This window comes from Hypomesus nipponensis, chromosome 7 (assembly GCF_054491055.1).
Source record: "Hypomesus nipponensis isolate SF chromosome 7, ASM5449105v1, whole genome shotgun sequence".
Lineage (NCBI taxonomy): Eukaryota > Metazoa > Chordata > Actinopteri > Osmeriformes > Osmeridae > Hypomesus > Hypomesus nipponensis.
Genome location: NC_140367.1, coordinates 10530130 through 10544330, shown reverse-complemented (window position 1 = coordinate 10544330; position 14201 = coordinate 10530130). Strand labels below are relative to the sequence as shown.

General features: G+C 46.5%; 2 protein-coding genes across 2 annotated transcripts in view; both read right to left on the bottom strand.

Moving 5' to 3' along the window:
- The window catches only part of eps8a (EGFR pathway substrate 8a, signaling adaptor), a 38618-nt gene extending 36176 nt beyond the window's left edge, over positions 1-2442 (bottom strand). The window contains exon 1 of the mRNA XM_084701378.1: positions 2170-2442. The gene's annotated coding sequence lies outside the window, so the exon portion shown is untranslated. The remainder of the gene's footprint in view (positions 1-2169) is intronic.
- Positions 2443-4362: 1920 nt separating this feature from the next.
- dusp16 (dual specificity phosphatase 16) lies at positions 4363-14193 on the bottom strand. The gene is made up of 6 exons (XM_084701489.1): positions 13909-14193; positions 11982-12120; positions 9788-9951; positions 9253-9412; positions 8900-9023; positions 4363-8589 (listed from the first exon to the last, which is right to left on the bottom strand). The coding sequence occupies exons 1-6, from the start codon at positions 14182-14184 to the stop codon at positions 7407-7409; spliced, it is 2046 nt and encodes a 681-aa protein (XP_084557615.1). The 5' UTR covers positions 14185-14193; the 3' UTR covers positions 4363-7406.
- Between the last annotated feature and the right edge of the window lie 8 nt (positions 14194-14201).

Genomic DNA, 14201 nt, shown 5'->3' with positions numbered 1-14201 from the left:
CTGGGGCTCCTCTGCTCCACTGTTAATTGAGCCCAGAAAAGATATGTTTAATTGATTCCTTAAAAACAACCAGCCAGAATGATCCCTCAACCCCAGGACTGAGAGTTCAAAAAGCAAGACATGATGTTCAAGTAAATAAATACACCATTATAAAACGCACTCAAACATCCTCAGCTAAGCAGACAGGTGGAACTGTCATCTAGTTGACACATAGATTATAGCTGATGAGAATACCTAACCCCCAAACAACTAAGCTATATTTCAGTGCTCTAATTAGAAGATCTGGAAACACGGGAGCAAGCTAATAATCATCAAGGTCGCTTTCACACCGGTACTTAAATCAAATCATCTTACCCAGGGAAGGAGATAATTTGGCCTTCATGGTAAACATCCTACTTAGCCAAAATATCAGAGCTCACCAGGGAGAATGTTCTTCTGGCGAATGTTGTCAAAAGCAGAGAAGAGAAGGGCTGGGAACTCCCAAAATAGGCCTCTCTTTCTTGCTTAACCCAGGGATGGTGGCCAAAGAGAATGTTCACAAGGACATTTGGGTCCACAGCTGATGCAGCTGTGCGTCGCTAGCTGTGTTGCTAGCTCAGTTTCTGGCAACAAATGTGGAGATCTAGCCATTCCAATTGCCTTTGCGGTTCTCCATTACAGAACATGGGTAGTGTCTGGGAACAGATAATGGATTACACAATCTTTGGTTTAAAGGTCTCATGGAATCCTACATCAGCACAAATGGTCTTGTTTTCCAAGGTGCAGACACCACTTCACTTCAAGATGAAGATACGTTTTGCCCACTCAAATAGCTACACATGTCCCCACACCCACGTCAACAAAATTCCACCCCAAAACATCCAGTTGAGAAACAGCTCAGAGATTAATTTAAAATGGTTGCATAACATGGCTTCAGTGTTACCCCTTTACCTGAGGGACCTTAAACTGCTCAAAACACCAATTACTGCGCCAGGTCACAAGAGATATGATATAATGAGCTGGCCTGCCTATTAAAACTGTTAACCACTCACTACCTTTACAGTCATGGGCCTGATGCATGGTTGTAAATGAGGAAGGGGGCTGCAATTCAGTAGAGATGATAGTGACTTGAAATACCAAAACTAGTTGGTATTGAGTATTACTGACGTGTTCCAGAGACCATTTCACCGCTTAAGAGTGGTGCCATGCACCTGAGAGGAAAATTAAAGAAAGATAAAAAAAGGTAAATGTTGTCTTTGGCAGTCAAAGTCACCCTGCAGGGCTGCATGCACTGTATGACTGTGGTGCTCCAGACTCCAAAACACAGGTAGATATTATGAAATGGGTTTTGACAGTTCCCTCCCTCAAAAACAGTTAACATTTTGTATGAGATGCAAGACATTATTTCCGTTTAAATTAATAGGATATAAATCATTATTCTTCATGCCAACGTTCAAGCCAGCTTGACTGACACACATAAGCTTTTTGTTTTTAAGATTGAATGTAAAATCAATGAAAGCAGGCGGCACCTTCCTTTAACCCCGCTTTAAAAATAGAGACCACCCTTCTTATATTAAGGGACTGACGTTCCCAAGACAGTAACCCAAACAAAGGACCGCAGCGTCGAGCGCTGGTAAAATGCTCATTATCAACACTAATATTTCATTCTGTACACACGATAATCAGTCTAACGTGGCATCCAGACCAACTGGCTGTGCAGTCCAATTTATTTTAAGCTTTTCTACTTTTGTTTGAATGATTTGAACCAACAATTATATTTTTGAAAACCTGATGTACTGCACATAATGTATCCCACATTGCTTAAGTGGAAGAGGCAGTAGTATCAATAGATTTGGAGTATCGAGTCGTATGGTAACCAATGCGGGCAGGTGTGGCACTTCACCTCCGTTGCTACACTAGCCTACCTTCCATAGGATCAAGTTTACAGTGCAACGGTTTATGTTCGCCCCATCGTTTACAAACAATTGTGCGACTGAACTCTAGACAGTAGCCTACTTAAGAGGACTCAATTGAGTCAATTAATCAATCCATCAAGATAATTTAACTGAGGGTTTATAGTACACTGCACCTGGTCGTTATATGTTATCACCGTGCATGCATTAGGATAAATAGTTGTAAGATAGGGAAAGCGTTGTATTGTTTAAAGTAAAAAAAAAAACGATGCTTTACCTGCAAAGGTTGGCTTCACACAACCCGTGTTACCACATGGCACAAACGGACGGCAATTTTCCTCTGTGATGGATAAAATGCGGTGAAATGGGTTATTTAATGATCACCTCGACAGCCAGTCACCAAGCTTCTTCTTGACCGCAGAAAAGGTTTGAAAAGCGCCAGGTGGGTGCAGAAAGTTGCAAACAGGCTGGCACAAGTGGGATGACAATTTGCAGGAATATAGACCAAAGCGTTAAGAAAATGTGACTAGACTTCCAAACGTGTTGAGGATTTCTGGCTACTATTCGGGTCTGCCTCTTCTCAGCTCTTATCGTTCCTACCTCTCCAACACTCACCCTCGCCAAGCGGTCACTGAAAAGTCACTGACGCCCTCTACCGCAATGAGTTCGTTTGCGCACCAGACATTCCCATGAATGGCGAAATGTGTAAGAGTGATCTTATGAATAGGTTCATGTAGGGCCGGGCCAAACATTTTGGGGCCTTAAGCAGAATAATGCTTGATTATTCGCTACTATGAATTACTATTAATCTAATTATTAATCTAATTATTAAACCAGTGGTATTAGCTTGCTGGCTAGCCGTTCAACATAATATTTCGTTTAATATTGCGAATTTCTATAATTATCTTTAACATAATATATATCATTTTAAAATTAATGTGTAATTGTATGTGCTCTTGGGTGCCCTCTAGGGGCCACGGGGACCCTAAGCAGCCCCTTAGTTCGCTTATGCCTTGGGACGGCTCTGGGTTCATGTTGCCATAATGTAGATAATACTATGGTGTAGGTTTAGAAGACAATCAAGACTGATATGGAATATTAAGGATTTACATATATAGGTAGATATATAGTTTGATTCATAGAAAATAGAAATGATGAATGTAGTGAGAAAGTTGTAAATAATGGGGTGTATGGGCATGTGTAGCTATAAAAGCAGATTTAAATATGAAGCGCTCAAAGCCTGAGTATAAAAGAGATGTACTACAAAAGAAAAAGAAACTAATGCTCAGGTTCTGTTCTTTTTGATCATATTCTTCTTCAAAGCGTTAATAAAAAAAGATGTGCTTTGTATAAGAATTAAATAGTCCAAAGCCTATATAAATCAAATAAAATCGCATCTATCACATTTGTTGATAGAAAGTGTTCCCGAGAGTCTATATCCTCGTAGAAATTCGTTTGTTCAGTCCGACTACATGTGTCGTTATAGTCCAAGTCCACTTGAGGTCACCCTTACACCATAAAACATGAGTCGTTTTCAGTTTTTATATCCTGTGCTCCCATTCAAGGAGTCAACATTTCGACAGGTGTTGATGCTTTTTGATACACTAAAAACAACTTAAAAACAAACAAAAAAACTATACAATACAAGGATTCACGTCGTCACATTGTCACCTGACAAGCGTGTTTTCTCTGCTTCAGTTCATTTTAGCCTGAGACTAGGGATGTTTCTTCTGGTGAAAATAGGACCAATCTTCTCTGGAATCTACAGAGAGGGTCTGAAGGATGCACTAGCACTCATGTTGCTTTTCTGTTGATTGCTTTTGCTGCTCGAGAGATCTTTCCCAACCGAGTCCCTATCTGGAGACAGGTCATACGAGCGTACTTCAACTGTTACCTCCTCCTACACTGCAATTGGTTTGGCTCAAAAATAACCTGCTCCCCCTTAATAGGATTTAAATCTGGCATCTGGGTTGCTGGAGAAGAAAGAGCTCATGGCACTTAGCAACAGCTGTAGGATCAAATGGCCCCTGCTCCCACAGCCCGTTATTGGATGACGTTGACCATGCACCCTTAGATATGGTGGTGGTGATAGTGCTAGAGACCACCTGTATCTACCCTGGTGCAAGGGACACGTCTCTGCATCTCTAGAACAAGTCCTACTTCTGCGGTCATGAAGACCACATCTATACCTGTACCTCAATCTTTTACAGTTGTTATTCACACAGTAAGGTCGAGTACACTCACAAACAACTGTGTTGAATCAGTCTTGGTCAGATTGTCATATCAATGTGTTGCCCATTTATAGAAACTCGGATTTGGGTTTCCAGCACATTGGTTATTTAAATGGGGATAAATTCACTTTTACATTAGGTTAATTTCATTCTGTAAACAGAGGAATGAGCATTTTCCTTTTATGGTGCAAACTAATTGCATATCAAATGAAGCAGACAAAAAATAAGCGCAACTTGAGTACCGTTTCAGATTTTATTTCAACAGTCATCATACATCTAATGCATTATAACTTCATACAACTGTGCACATTGTCAAAAGTAAAGCTAACTATGTTCTCACACAACGCCACAGGCCTACTTGCACACATATTCACACAGGTACCATCTTTTATCTAATATCATACTGTAAGTCCTTTACAAATCCAGTAATCCAGTAGCTAATCAATGGCTTTAATATCTATTGGATAGAAAATGTCGAAGTTTGGAATCATTGTTTTAGATTCCAACAAACCAATTACTAGGGGTAGAATCAGCTCCCGAAAAGGTGACAAATCGTCATCTTGCTAACTGTGACATGGTTGCCACAAACCCATTTATGATATATCCCTCTACAGTTGAGTTTACATCTGATATTCCATATACCGGTATATTTCACAGCTTTGGAGATAACTTCAAAACGTACAAACGTGCTACTTTGCAATTCGAAAAAACCATTCTTCTGTAGAAAAAAAATCGAGAGAAATCGAATAAAATCATACAAAAACAGGTGAGAGAAGCATACCAGCATCACACTTTTAAAAGACTAGATTTAAAAAGGCACAAGAGGAAGTGAAGCGGTTTGGGACCAGAGAGGTGGTTTTGAGGTCACCCTCTCCAGAGGCTTAAAACTGCCTCGTAGTTTTCCTGAACTTGTCAATCACTCAATTCGAAGCATGCCATCCCCATGACATCACTTCCTTTCCCAATTATCCGTCCCACGCTACCTGCCTACAGGGGTAGCTCCACAGTCATTAGGTCGACCATCAGTCAACACTTGTTGGATGTAAATGCAGGAAATAATACTGCCCTAACAGATGACCAGCACCACACTCCGAATACAGGAAGGACGTGTACAAAGCCAGGAGTACAGTTTACTGATCCCAGAGTGGTCTGAGGATGTGATGAAGGCAACCCACATAGCCTGGGAACTGATATTCCTCCACTCCATCTTACCTCAAGCCCCAGCTGCCAATCCCAGAACCTTCGGCCAAAAAAACACTTGTCCGATTCATACAATGCCGACTCGACACACAACAACAATCCGTCGAATCCATCCCCAAGGACCTAAACTTGATCTGATCTAAGGATATCATAAGACTTGCCATTCTGTCCAGCTTGTCACACACAGAGGAAGGTGTAGGTGTAGAACAGAGCGGGTGAGAAGGGTTAGAACATGGTGCTGTCTAGGCAGGGAGTAGGGGGGTGGGACTAGGACTTTGGAACCCAAAAAAGTCACTCAAAACCAATTAGAGTTCTGTAAATAAGATGTCCAGAGAAAGAGATGATGATGTATGAACACCTTATTTCTCACTTTAAAAAAAAACCCTCTCCTCTATGTCACATGTATTGAGTGACTTGTTTGACTGCACGTTGACCAAGTTGCGGGAAGGCCAACAGCAAGACCGGGTCCTCCTTCACCATCCCTGCGCAAGGCAGCCAACTCACTCCCAACCTCTCCAGGACAAGGCATTCAACAGAAAAGATCAAGGGGAGCCGTTTCTCGTACTGCTAACCCTAACCCGCCATACGCATCGCGGAATACCATCGTTTCTTTGTACAACGTTCCGTATCTTGCGTCTCATTTGTTGTTTACCCTCTCTGCGTCTAAAGACATTTAGTATTTGCTATGAGGAAACAAAACTGTTGCGGTAATGTATCACCTTTCAAAGCAAGTAGTTGTAAAAGTGTAAAGGTTCCTGTTGGAACACCAACGTATCCGAGCTTTCGGATCTTCTAACTTGTGGGCATCAAACATACTTGCACATTCACACTCAGAAGCACAGCATCATTCTCTTAAAATGGCCACCAATTTGCTCGTAAAACCAAAAGCTAACTGTTAAAATACTTTTTAATTTTTTTTAACAAAAACCATTCTCGAACCAAAATAGTGCAATATTAAATGTCTAGGATAGACAAATCCTCGTCTGTGAGTGATCTGACCGAGGCATTAACTTTCTATAACCCTATCTTCGTTTAGTCTTCTCTAAAACAATCCTTTGCCATCTCCACCGCTGCTTGTAGGCATGATGCCATCGGGCGCAGCTACAATGTTTTGAACAAGAGTTCCAGCCTCTTTCTCAGTAAGAGAACCTGCTTATCCAACTTTCTACCTGTAGGACTCCTGTCCTCATATACCTCTTACCTACCGCCAATAACAACATGTCCTGGATCAGCAGCAGTCCTCCGCAGCACATTTAAGTCGCTTGTGTCAGGGAGGGCGAAACTGATCGCTGGACAGTTGCATATGGCGGGAAATATTGAAAGCTTTCAGCACAGGCATTTCAACCGTTAAACTTTTCCTTCTTTCAAAAACCCTTTCAGACAGATCCATAACCTTTTCTGCTGCTCAAATGAGACCTGAGATTTCAATTGTCAATGAGCTGGACACAACAAAAAAAAAGAAGAAGAAAAAAAAAGAAGAAAATCACGATTAAAAGGAACCCTCAAATTTGTATCTGTGAGGTACTGGACAGTTGAAACGTTGACGCCTTCAGGAGAGGAGAATACGAAACGTTTGTGTTTCGGATCCAGTTTAACGCCGTGCTTTGTGTAAGGCTCCGGGTTGATAAGAACAAGATCTGGCAGACGTAGACGTCGAAGGCTGATGAGAATGAAAGAAAATGAAAAACAAACATATGATGAGCACCACTCATCCTCAAGTCCAAGAAATATCTACCGAAGGCTCAGTCCTCAGTGAAACAACAGTTTAAGAGTGTACAGTACGCGTACGTGGCTGTGTGGGTCCGCTTCATCACATTCAGTAACACACAGCTGCATCCAAGTCCGAGTTAAGCACCCTACTACATTTACGGCCAACACGTCGGAAAAAAACGAAAACCAAAAGTACACAAAAGCGCCACGAGACCAGTTCAAGGTCGTGTTCCCATGTGGGATATATATTGTATGTTGGGGTCCAAAAGTGAGTGAGGGATCGTGTCGTTCAGGAGAGTTTGGGAGAAGGGGTGGAAGGAGGCAGGGTGGAGACACACAGTGCACAAGACGTTCCCGTCTCTCCGTGCGCCCCTCAGGACACCTCGATGATCTCCATGCTGCCCGAGAAGCTCGACTGGCTGCCCACCTTCCCCAGCTCCTCCCTGGAGCGGCTCTCCGACATCCCGTCCCCGAACTCCATCTGGCAGCTGCGGCGCTTCAGCTGCTTCTCGAAGGTGCTCTCCTCGTGCCAGCTCCGCCTCGAGTCGCCCCGGTCGCCGCTCTTCTGCCTCCCGCGCCGCCGCACCGCCTCGAAGCCCTGGCTGCAGCTGTAGGCCGCGTAGCCGCCGCCGCTGAGGATGGCCGAGGTGGAGTAGAAGCGCGTGGACTCGGAGGAGAGGTACCAGCCGCCGGCCAGGGAGGACGTGGAGACGGTGACGGGCCCCAGCAGGATGTCCGAGTGCCAGCCCTTCAGGGCCCCTCCGCCCGGGCCGGGCTTAGCCAGGTGCTGCTGGCTCCGGGACAGGCCCAGCAGAAAGCTGGTGGCGTGGGGGCTCTCCTCCATGCTGCCGCTGCGGTGGAGCTGGTGGGAGCAGCTGAGGGGTGGGGGTGGAGGCTTGGGGGCGCTGGGCAGCTTGGCGCTGCCGGGGGTGGCGGTGCTGGAGGCGGTAGGGGCAGCAGGGGTGGCCGGGGCTGGGCCGTCCACCTGCTCCTTGTCGGGGCTCTGCTCCGGGGTGGACTGCTCCGACACCTCCTCCACTGGGGAGAACTGGCAGGGCTTGCTGGCGGGCTCCTTGAAAGCGGACGGTTTGTAGTACTCCTGGGCGTCCCCTGCTCCAGGGTGAGGGACGAACGCACGCAGGGGGACGCTGCTCCCCGGCTCCCCGTACGACTTGATGTCCAGGGAGAAGGAGCGCTTGAGCCTGGCGCTGTCCTCGGAGCCTTCAGGCAGCTGCAGGCTACAGAGGGCCTGGGCCAGGAGATGGTCCTCGGGGAGGTCAGCCAGCACGCAAGGCAGGGTCAGGGGCTCCAACATGGACAGCTCCAGGGGGACTGTGGGCTCCTGGGGGCCCAGGAGCTCCGTAAGGTCCGTTGGCTCCTGGGGGTCCCCAACCCCCTCTTGCTGGTCCACGGGGGGCTCTGCGGGCTCCTCTGATTGGAGGACCTTCAGCTTGGCCTCAGGCTCCTGGGGACTTTTGATCTTCTTCTCAAAGTCCAGAAGCTGTCCCAGGAAGTTGAAGTTGGGGGAGATGGTGGGTCTTTTCTCCTTCACAAACCTAAGTAGGGAAACACAGAGGATCACACTAATGGGTGAGGTTGTCATAGCTACCAATGTGGGAGCTGCATTCTCACTGTGGTTCCTAGGGTTTCTTAGTGGGCACCATAATGTATGTTTTAATTGGCAGTGACACAAAGGCCAGTGTAATTAGAGGTCAGTTCAGGATTGGTGGCCATTAGGGCGGACCATTGGTTTTGTCATCTCCCATAACAGGAGAGGTGAAACCTCAGGGAAGAAATTCCTTGCTAAGAAGGAAGCTGACCTGTATATATTGAATAGTGTGTGTGTGTGTGTGTGTGTGCGTTCACCTGTATGCCTCGTCCAAGGACATGTCCATTCTCTTCATAATGTAGGCGATGGCAATGGTGGCCGATCTGGAGATTCCAGCCAGACAGTGGACCAGGACCCTGGCATTTGACGCTTTTGCTTTCTCTGGAAGAGACATATCTGTTCAGTGTCTGTTCAGGCCAGTGAGAATACAAAGTCTTATCTGACAGCTCACCTTTCTATGTAAAACTGCAAAATACTATTTTCATCTCAGTGTAAAATATAGTACACTAATTAGGAATGTCCTTAAAATGCAAGTTTGCAAAGCATCGCAAACAGAGGCAAATCTCCCTTTGGTCATCGATCTTAAACCCATAATGCTTTGCGGGCTGACCTATGAACTCCACGGATCTGTCCAGCCAGGGCAGGATCTTCTCACAGAAGCTGTCGTTGACAGGAACACGTAGGAAGTGGGACTCTGGGATGAAGTCCGGCTTGGGGCAAGTGTTACTGGCATTTAGGACGTAAGCAATGTCATTCTGCTGCATCAAGTCCTGCAGGCAGACAAAGGGATGAGGGGTTATTACAACTTGTTATTTGACTTGTTTTGAGTGTCAAATTTCACCTCATCCACATAAGTGGTTGAAAAGCCATTGTGGGTGTGTTCACATAAATACAAAATAAAAAAACATTGAGACAATGTATTCATTTCAGCTTTTAGATGGAAGGCAGCTTAAATATGAAAGGGTGTGCTTCAATATGAAAGGGTGGGGCTTAAACATGAAAGGGTGGGGCTTAAACCTGAAAGGGTGGGGCTTAAACCTGAAAGGGTGGGGCTTAAACCTGAAAGGGTGGGGCTTAAACATGAAAGGGTGGGGCTTAAACATGAAAGTAAGCTAATTGAAGGCTGGAAGCTTCCGCCGGGGTACCTTGTTGAGCACGTCTCTCTGGCAGCCCAGGTAGAGGTGAGGCAGGATGCGGGTGGGCCCCACGTTGGTGACGGGCAGGCAGGGCTGGGAGATACAGGACGGCACCAGTGTAGACTTGCCCTCACACAGGCCAGGGAAGTGGTGGGAGAACTCTGCGAATCCACCTGGAACCCCCAAACACACACACACATATTATGGCCCTCATTCGGAAGTCATTTAATTGTGTTGCCTTTGGGTCACATGACCCAAAGGTTCACAACGAACCATCGTAGTGTTTATCCAATTTTACCCCATACGAAAACAAATAAAAAGCATTTTCTTTTAACCTTTGCAATTTGGGGGGTCTGAGACAGCCCGACGGCTAAAAGAAAATGTTTTACTTTGTTTTTGTATGCGGTTAAGTTGTCGCAATTCGACGGTGGGTCAGAATGACTGATGGGTCAGAATGACCCGAAGATAACACAAGGGCTAAGGAAGTTCCCTCCTATAAAGGTTGTTTTGGAGTATAGGGCTAGGATATTTTAGTGGTAGAAAGGTTTGGATGGTAATATTTTCTCTGATTGAAACCAGTTAGAAAAAAAGAAAAGAAAAAAAGAACAATGTTTGGGGGGGCTTTCTGCCCTTTTTTTTGGACGCTAAAACCCAGAACCTAGACCTTATCAATCAATCCATCTCTGGAGGAGCGTGGTCCGAGAGAAGGCGTTCGGCGTTGACCTTTCCACAAACTACTTAGCACACAGCCGCCCTGTCGCAGCCTGCCAAGCGTTGCCTGGCAACCCGCTTGACTGGAGGCTCTCCAGCTCCGCCTCGCCACCCTCGGAGCAGGTCCTCCACGACGACTCGACTGAGAAATGGTCCTCAGGCACTCTGCCGAGCCACAGAAGAACCTGGTCAGCGGCGGTTTGCCTCCCCTCACACACAGGGATGAGACATGCTGGCCGCTGTTGGCAAACATTGACATAATAATAGGCCACTAAAGGGAAATTATTGTTGAGGGGGGGGGGGGGGTCGTAAAGGAGGATCCTGGAGTGCTCGTAAGAAGTCATGTCTTATGAAAATGCTCAAAACAACAGTACATAGAGACATTAAATCTACAATGTACCGTTCGTAAGAACAAACAAATATAACGTCACTGGTATGAAGTCAATGTGGTGAAAATAGAACCCGTAGAATTTCAACAGCTGAGGAAAAAAAAAGAAGATGGTTCGACAGCAGGTTATATTTAAAAGGGCCATGGGAGAGGTCAGAGGTTACTGTCACGGTGTGGGGAGTTGATCCTCCCTCTCATATCCTATCTTCCCCTCTTTCCCCACTTCCGCAATCAGCCTGTCACAACACTGGATGGCTGAGCAGAGCTGCTCACTTCCACAGCAGTGACATTTCAATCTATTGTTTATCCAAGTTTCAAGGCCAACTGCAGAAGTGTCCACTTCTCCCCGGTCCAGGGTTACGTGAGTGCTGAGGGCTGTCCTGTTAGACTCGTACCCCATCCTCTGGCTTGATGTTGAAGCGAATAAACAAATCCTTTTCAAACGTGTAATACCAATTTAGCGGGATCAGGTTGGTGTCTATTTAAATAGGATAAAGTCATATTTCCATAGTGAATATGAAACCTTTGATTAACGTCTAAAAACAAAGGTTTGTTATTCAAAGTGCAACGGGAAGTCATATGAGGAGACGATACCAATGAGGAACCATACAGTACCAATTGTACCTCATAAATGCACTCAATTTACAAAAATGAACGAAAAGAAGAAGAACATGAACTCATTCTAGGCCTTTCAAGGTCAGCTGTGGTTAACTGTCGGCTCGCAAGTTTCCAAAGTTCCTGAGTCGAGAATCTCCATCATCAACTCTGAGCCTTGTACTACCGGACATTAGATATGGACGACAAGCTTAGTACGGAGCTCATCAAATGTATCTCGCGGAACCATCCAACAGCCGTGATGACGCATGTTTTGTGCACTGCACAGCCATTACTCTTTTCTCACAGGATCAGTCATCGGTGCTGAGCACATCCGTGGGGAGCGTGACTAAGCGAGTGGGAGTGACGCGTGTGTGTGAGAGGTTGAGTCGAGAGCTGCAATGCTACGTATGTCACCGGCCAGGTTCTCATAGCTGGTAAGAGAAGGTAGAGGGGGAGCAGGGCTGGGGGAGTTGGTCAGGGATTGGACTGGGGTGAGGCAGACTCTACCTGAGAGCAGGTGGACCGATGGGAAGCTGCGCTCCAGCTTGGCCAATAGGACGCTGAGAAAGGCCTCGGAGGCCAGGGAGGAGGGGTCAGAGGAACTCTGGTCGTACACCACCACCTCCTGCCCACCCTGGAGCTCCAGCTGGAACACACACATACACACACACATACACACACACATACACACACACACACCACACAAACAAAAGGAACAGTTAATCATACAGTAGTTTTAATCAGCAATGTGTGAGTCAGCGACATAACAACAGACAGGAGGGCTGAAAGGAGATTAAAAAGCGTGTTTTTATCTACAACACTCCCCTTATCAACAGAGGCTGAGGTCAGAAGTATGTCAGTCAAGCTTCCTCTTAAACGTAGCTCAGCTCGCTCTAAACAACCACAACTCAAAAAGTGTGGTTCTGCTCTGATGTAAAACACACACATTCTCTCCAGATATGAAGACTGGAACGGCATAAACATTAATCACCAAACTGAACTTTGGAAACTTGTTTGACAGTCTTCTCATTAAAACTAAGACAACGTACACACACAGACAAACATTGAATCAAACATACCCATCAAACATTTCAGCCAGTGACCTACTTCCTTGTTTGATTATTGCCATTGCGACACCGCTGCAATCCCAGCCAATCAGAACAAACAGGCCCACATAACCAAACGGCCTCGGTCAGCACTTTCAGGGCCATTAGCCAGACAGACAGACCCCCCTCCCACACACACACAGACACACACACGCTTGGCTGGGCCCACTGACATCACACACCCTGGGCACCAACACTCCCAGACATTGGAGATCGCCCAACATAACAGCTTGCTCTGCCTATCCTGTTACCTGCTCCTTCACAGCGGTCTGCTCCAGGCTCTGTGGCAAGTATGATATAAGCAGCCAGGAGGTCGAGCGGTTGGAGTGAGACAGTGAGTTATGACCATTGTGGTTTCATGGTTCTAATCTCGGCTGGGGAATATCATTCAGACTGCCCTTGAGCACACCTGACCTGAATAGCTGGAGTTCAAATCGACGGCTAAGAATAGATGCTGTTTGTGTTGTGAGGCTTAGCTCTAAGCGGTGTAATTTTCCACTATTGCTGACATACAACAGTTTTGTGGACCTGCGCGGCTGTCATCGTCTGGTTATTAGCCTAATCTGTTCATGTCGGTGTACAATCTGTGAGCGACAACTGCTTTGAGATGAATATCAAAAAGAACCACGCGTGACTTTCCCCTACACAGGGCATGGTGACCACATCGAGTGACATCACTGACGCTCCCGTTTCTCATGGCAGCAAGTTCTTAATTTTTTTCAAAAGAATCGACAGAATTATACAACAAAAAAAAGCTAGTTATTATTGTTTCTTTCACAAAAAACAAAAATCTTGATCCCTGTCTGGATACATTTTCTGTTGCCATTTGATAGGAGAGGGAGACGCAGGTGCGACCCCCCCCCTCTCTCTCTCCCCCCTCTCCTCCTCTCTGCCCCCCCCCCCTCTATGACTACATCCAGAACATGGGGACAGGGCCACTGTGGCTTGCGAGGCCTTCCAAGTTCAACACACTCACCAGGAAACTGTACTTTCTCTAACTCGTCGCACACGGAATTAATTACAGCTCGCATTCGTAGGAAAATGTTGCCTCAGTAATAAAAAAGAGCAGACAGACATCTTTAAATCGTTTTTTCTCCTCGAGCGTGACGCCAAGCCTCCCCCCCAAAAAAGGGAGGACTGGATTTTACAACTCGCAAAAATACATCTTCGTAAAAACATAATATATATATATCTGTAACGGCACTATTATTGAAATTCCACAACTTTCTTTCAGATCGAGACAAAGTCCAGGGGGGGGGGGGGGGGAGTACCGCGCATGACTGCTTTCTGTCACGTGGCTGGGTTGGGGAAGCACCGTGGGCGCTTACCTTCTTCTTGGCGGAGTGCTGGAGCAGCTCGGCGATCTGCACCTTGTCCTGCTGCAGCCTCCTCTTCATCAGCTTGGAGCAGTTGACGTTGACGGCCTCCAGGATGTGCGAGCAGTTGTAGTCCACGAAGGGCCTGCTGTCGATCAGCAGCACGCGGTCCAGCCCCCCCTCCAGCAGAGACACCAGCCCCTCCGCCCCGATGGGCCGCACCACGCCGGCACCAAACCCGGCCCCCCCCCCTGGCCCGACCGGCGTGCCCGCGGGACACTCCGACATGACGGACGCTTCTCTCC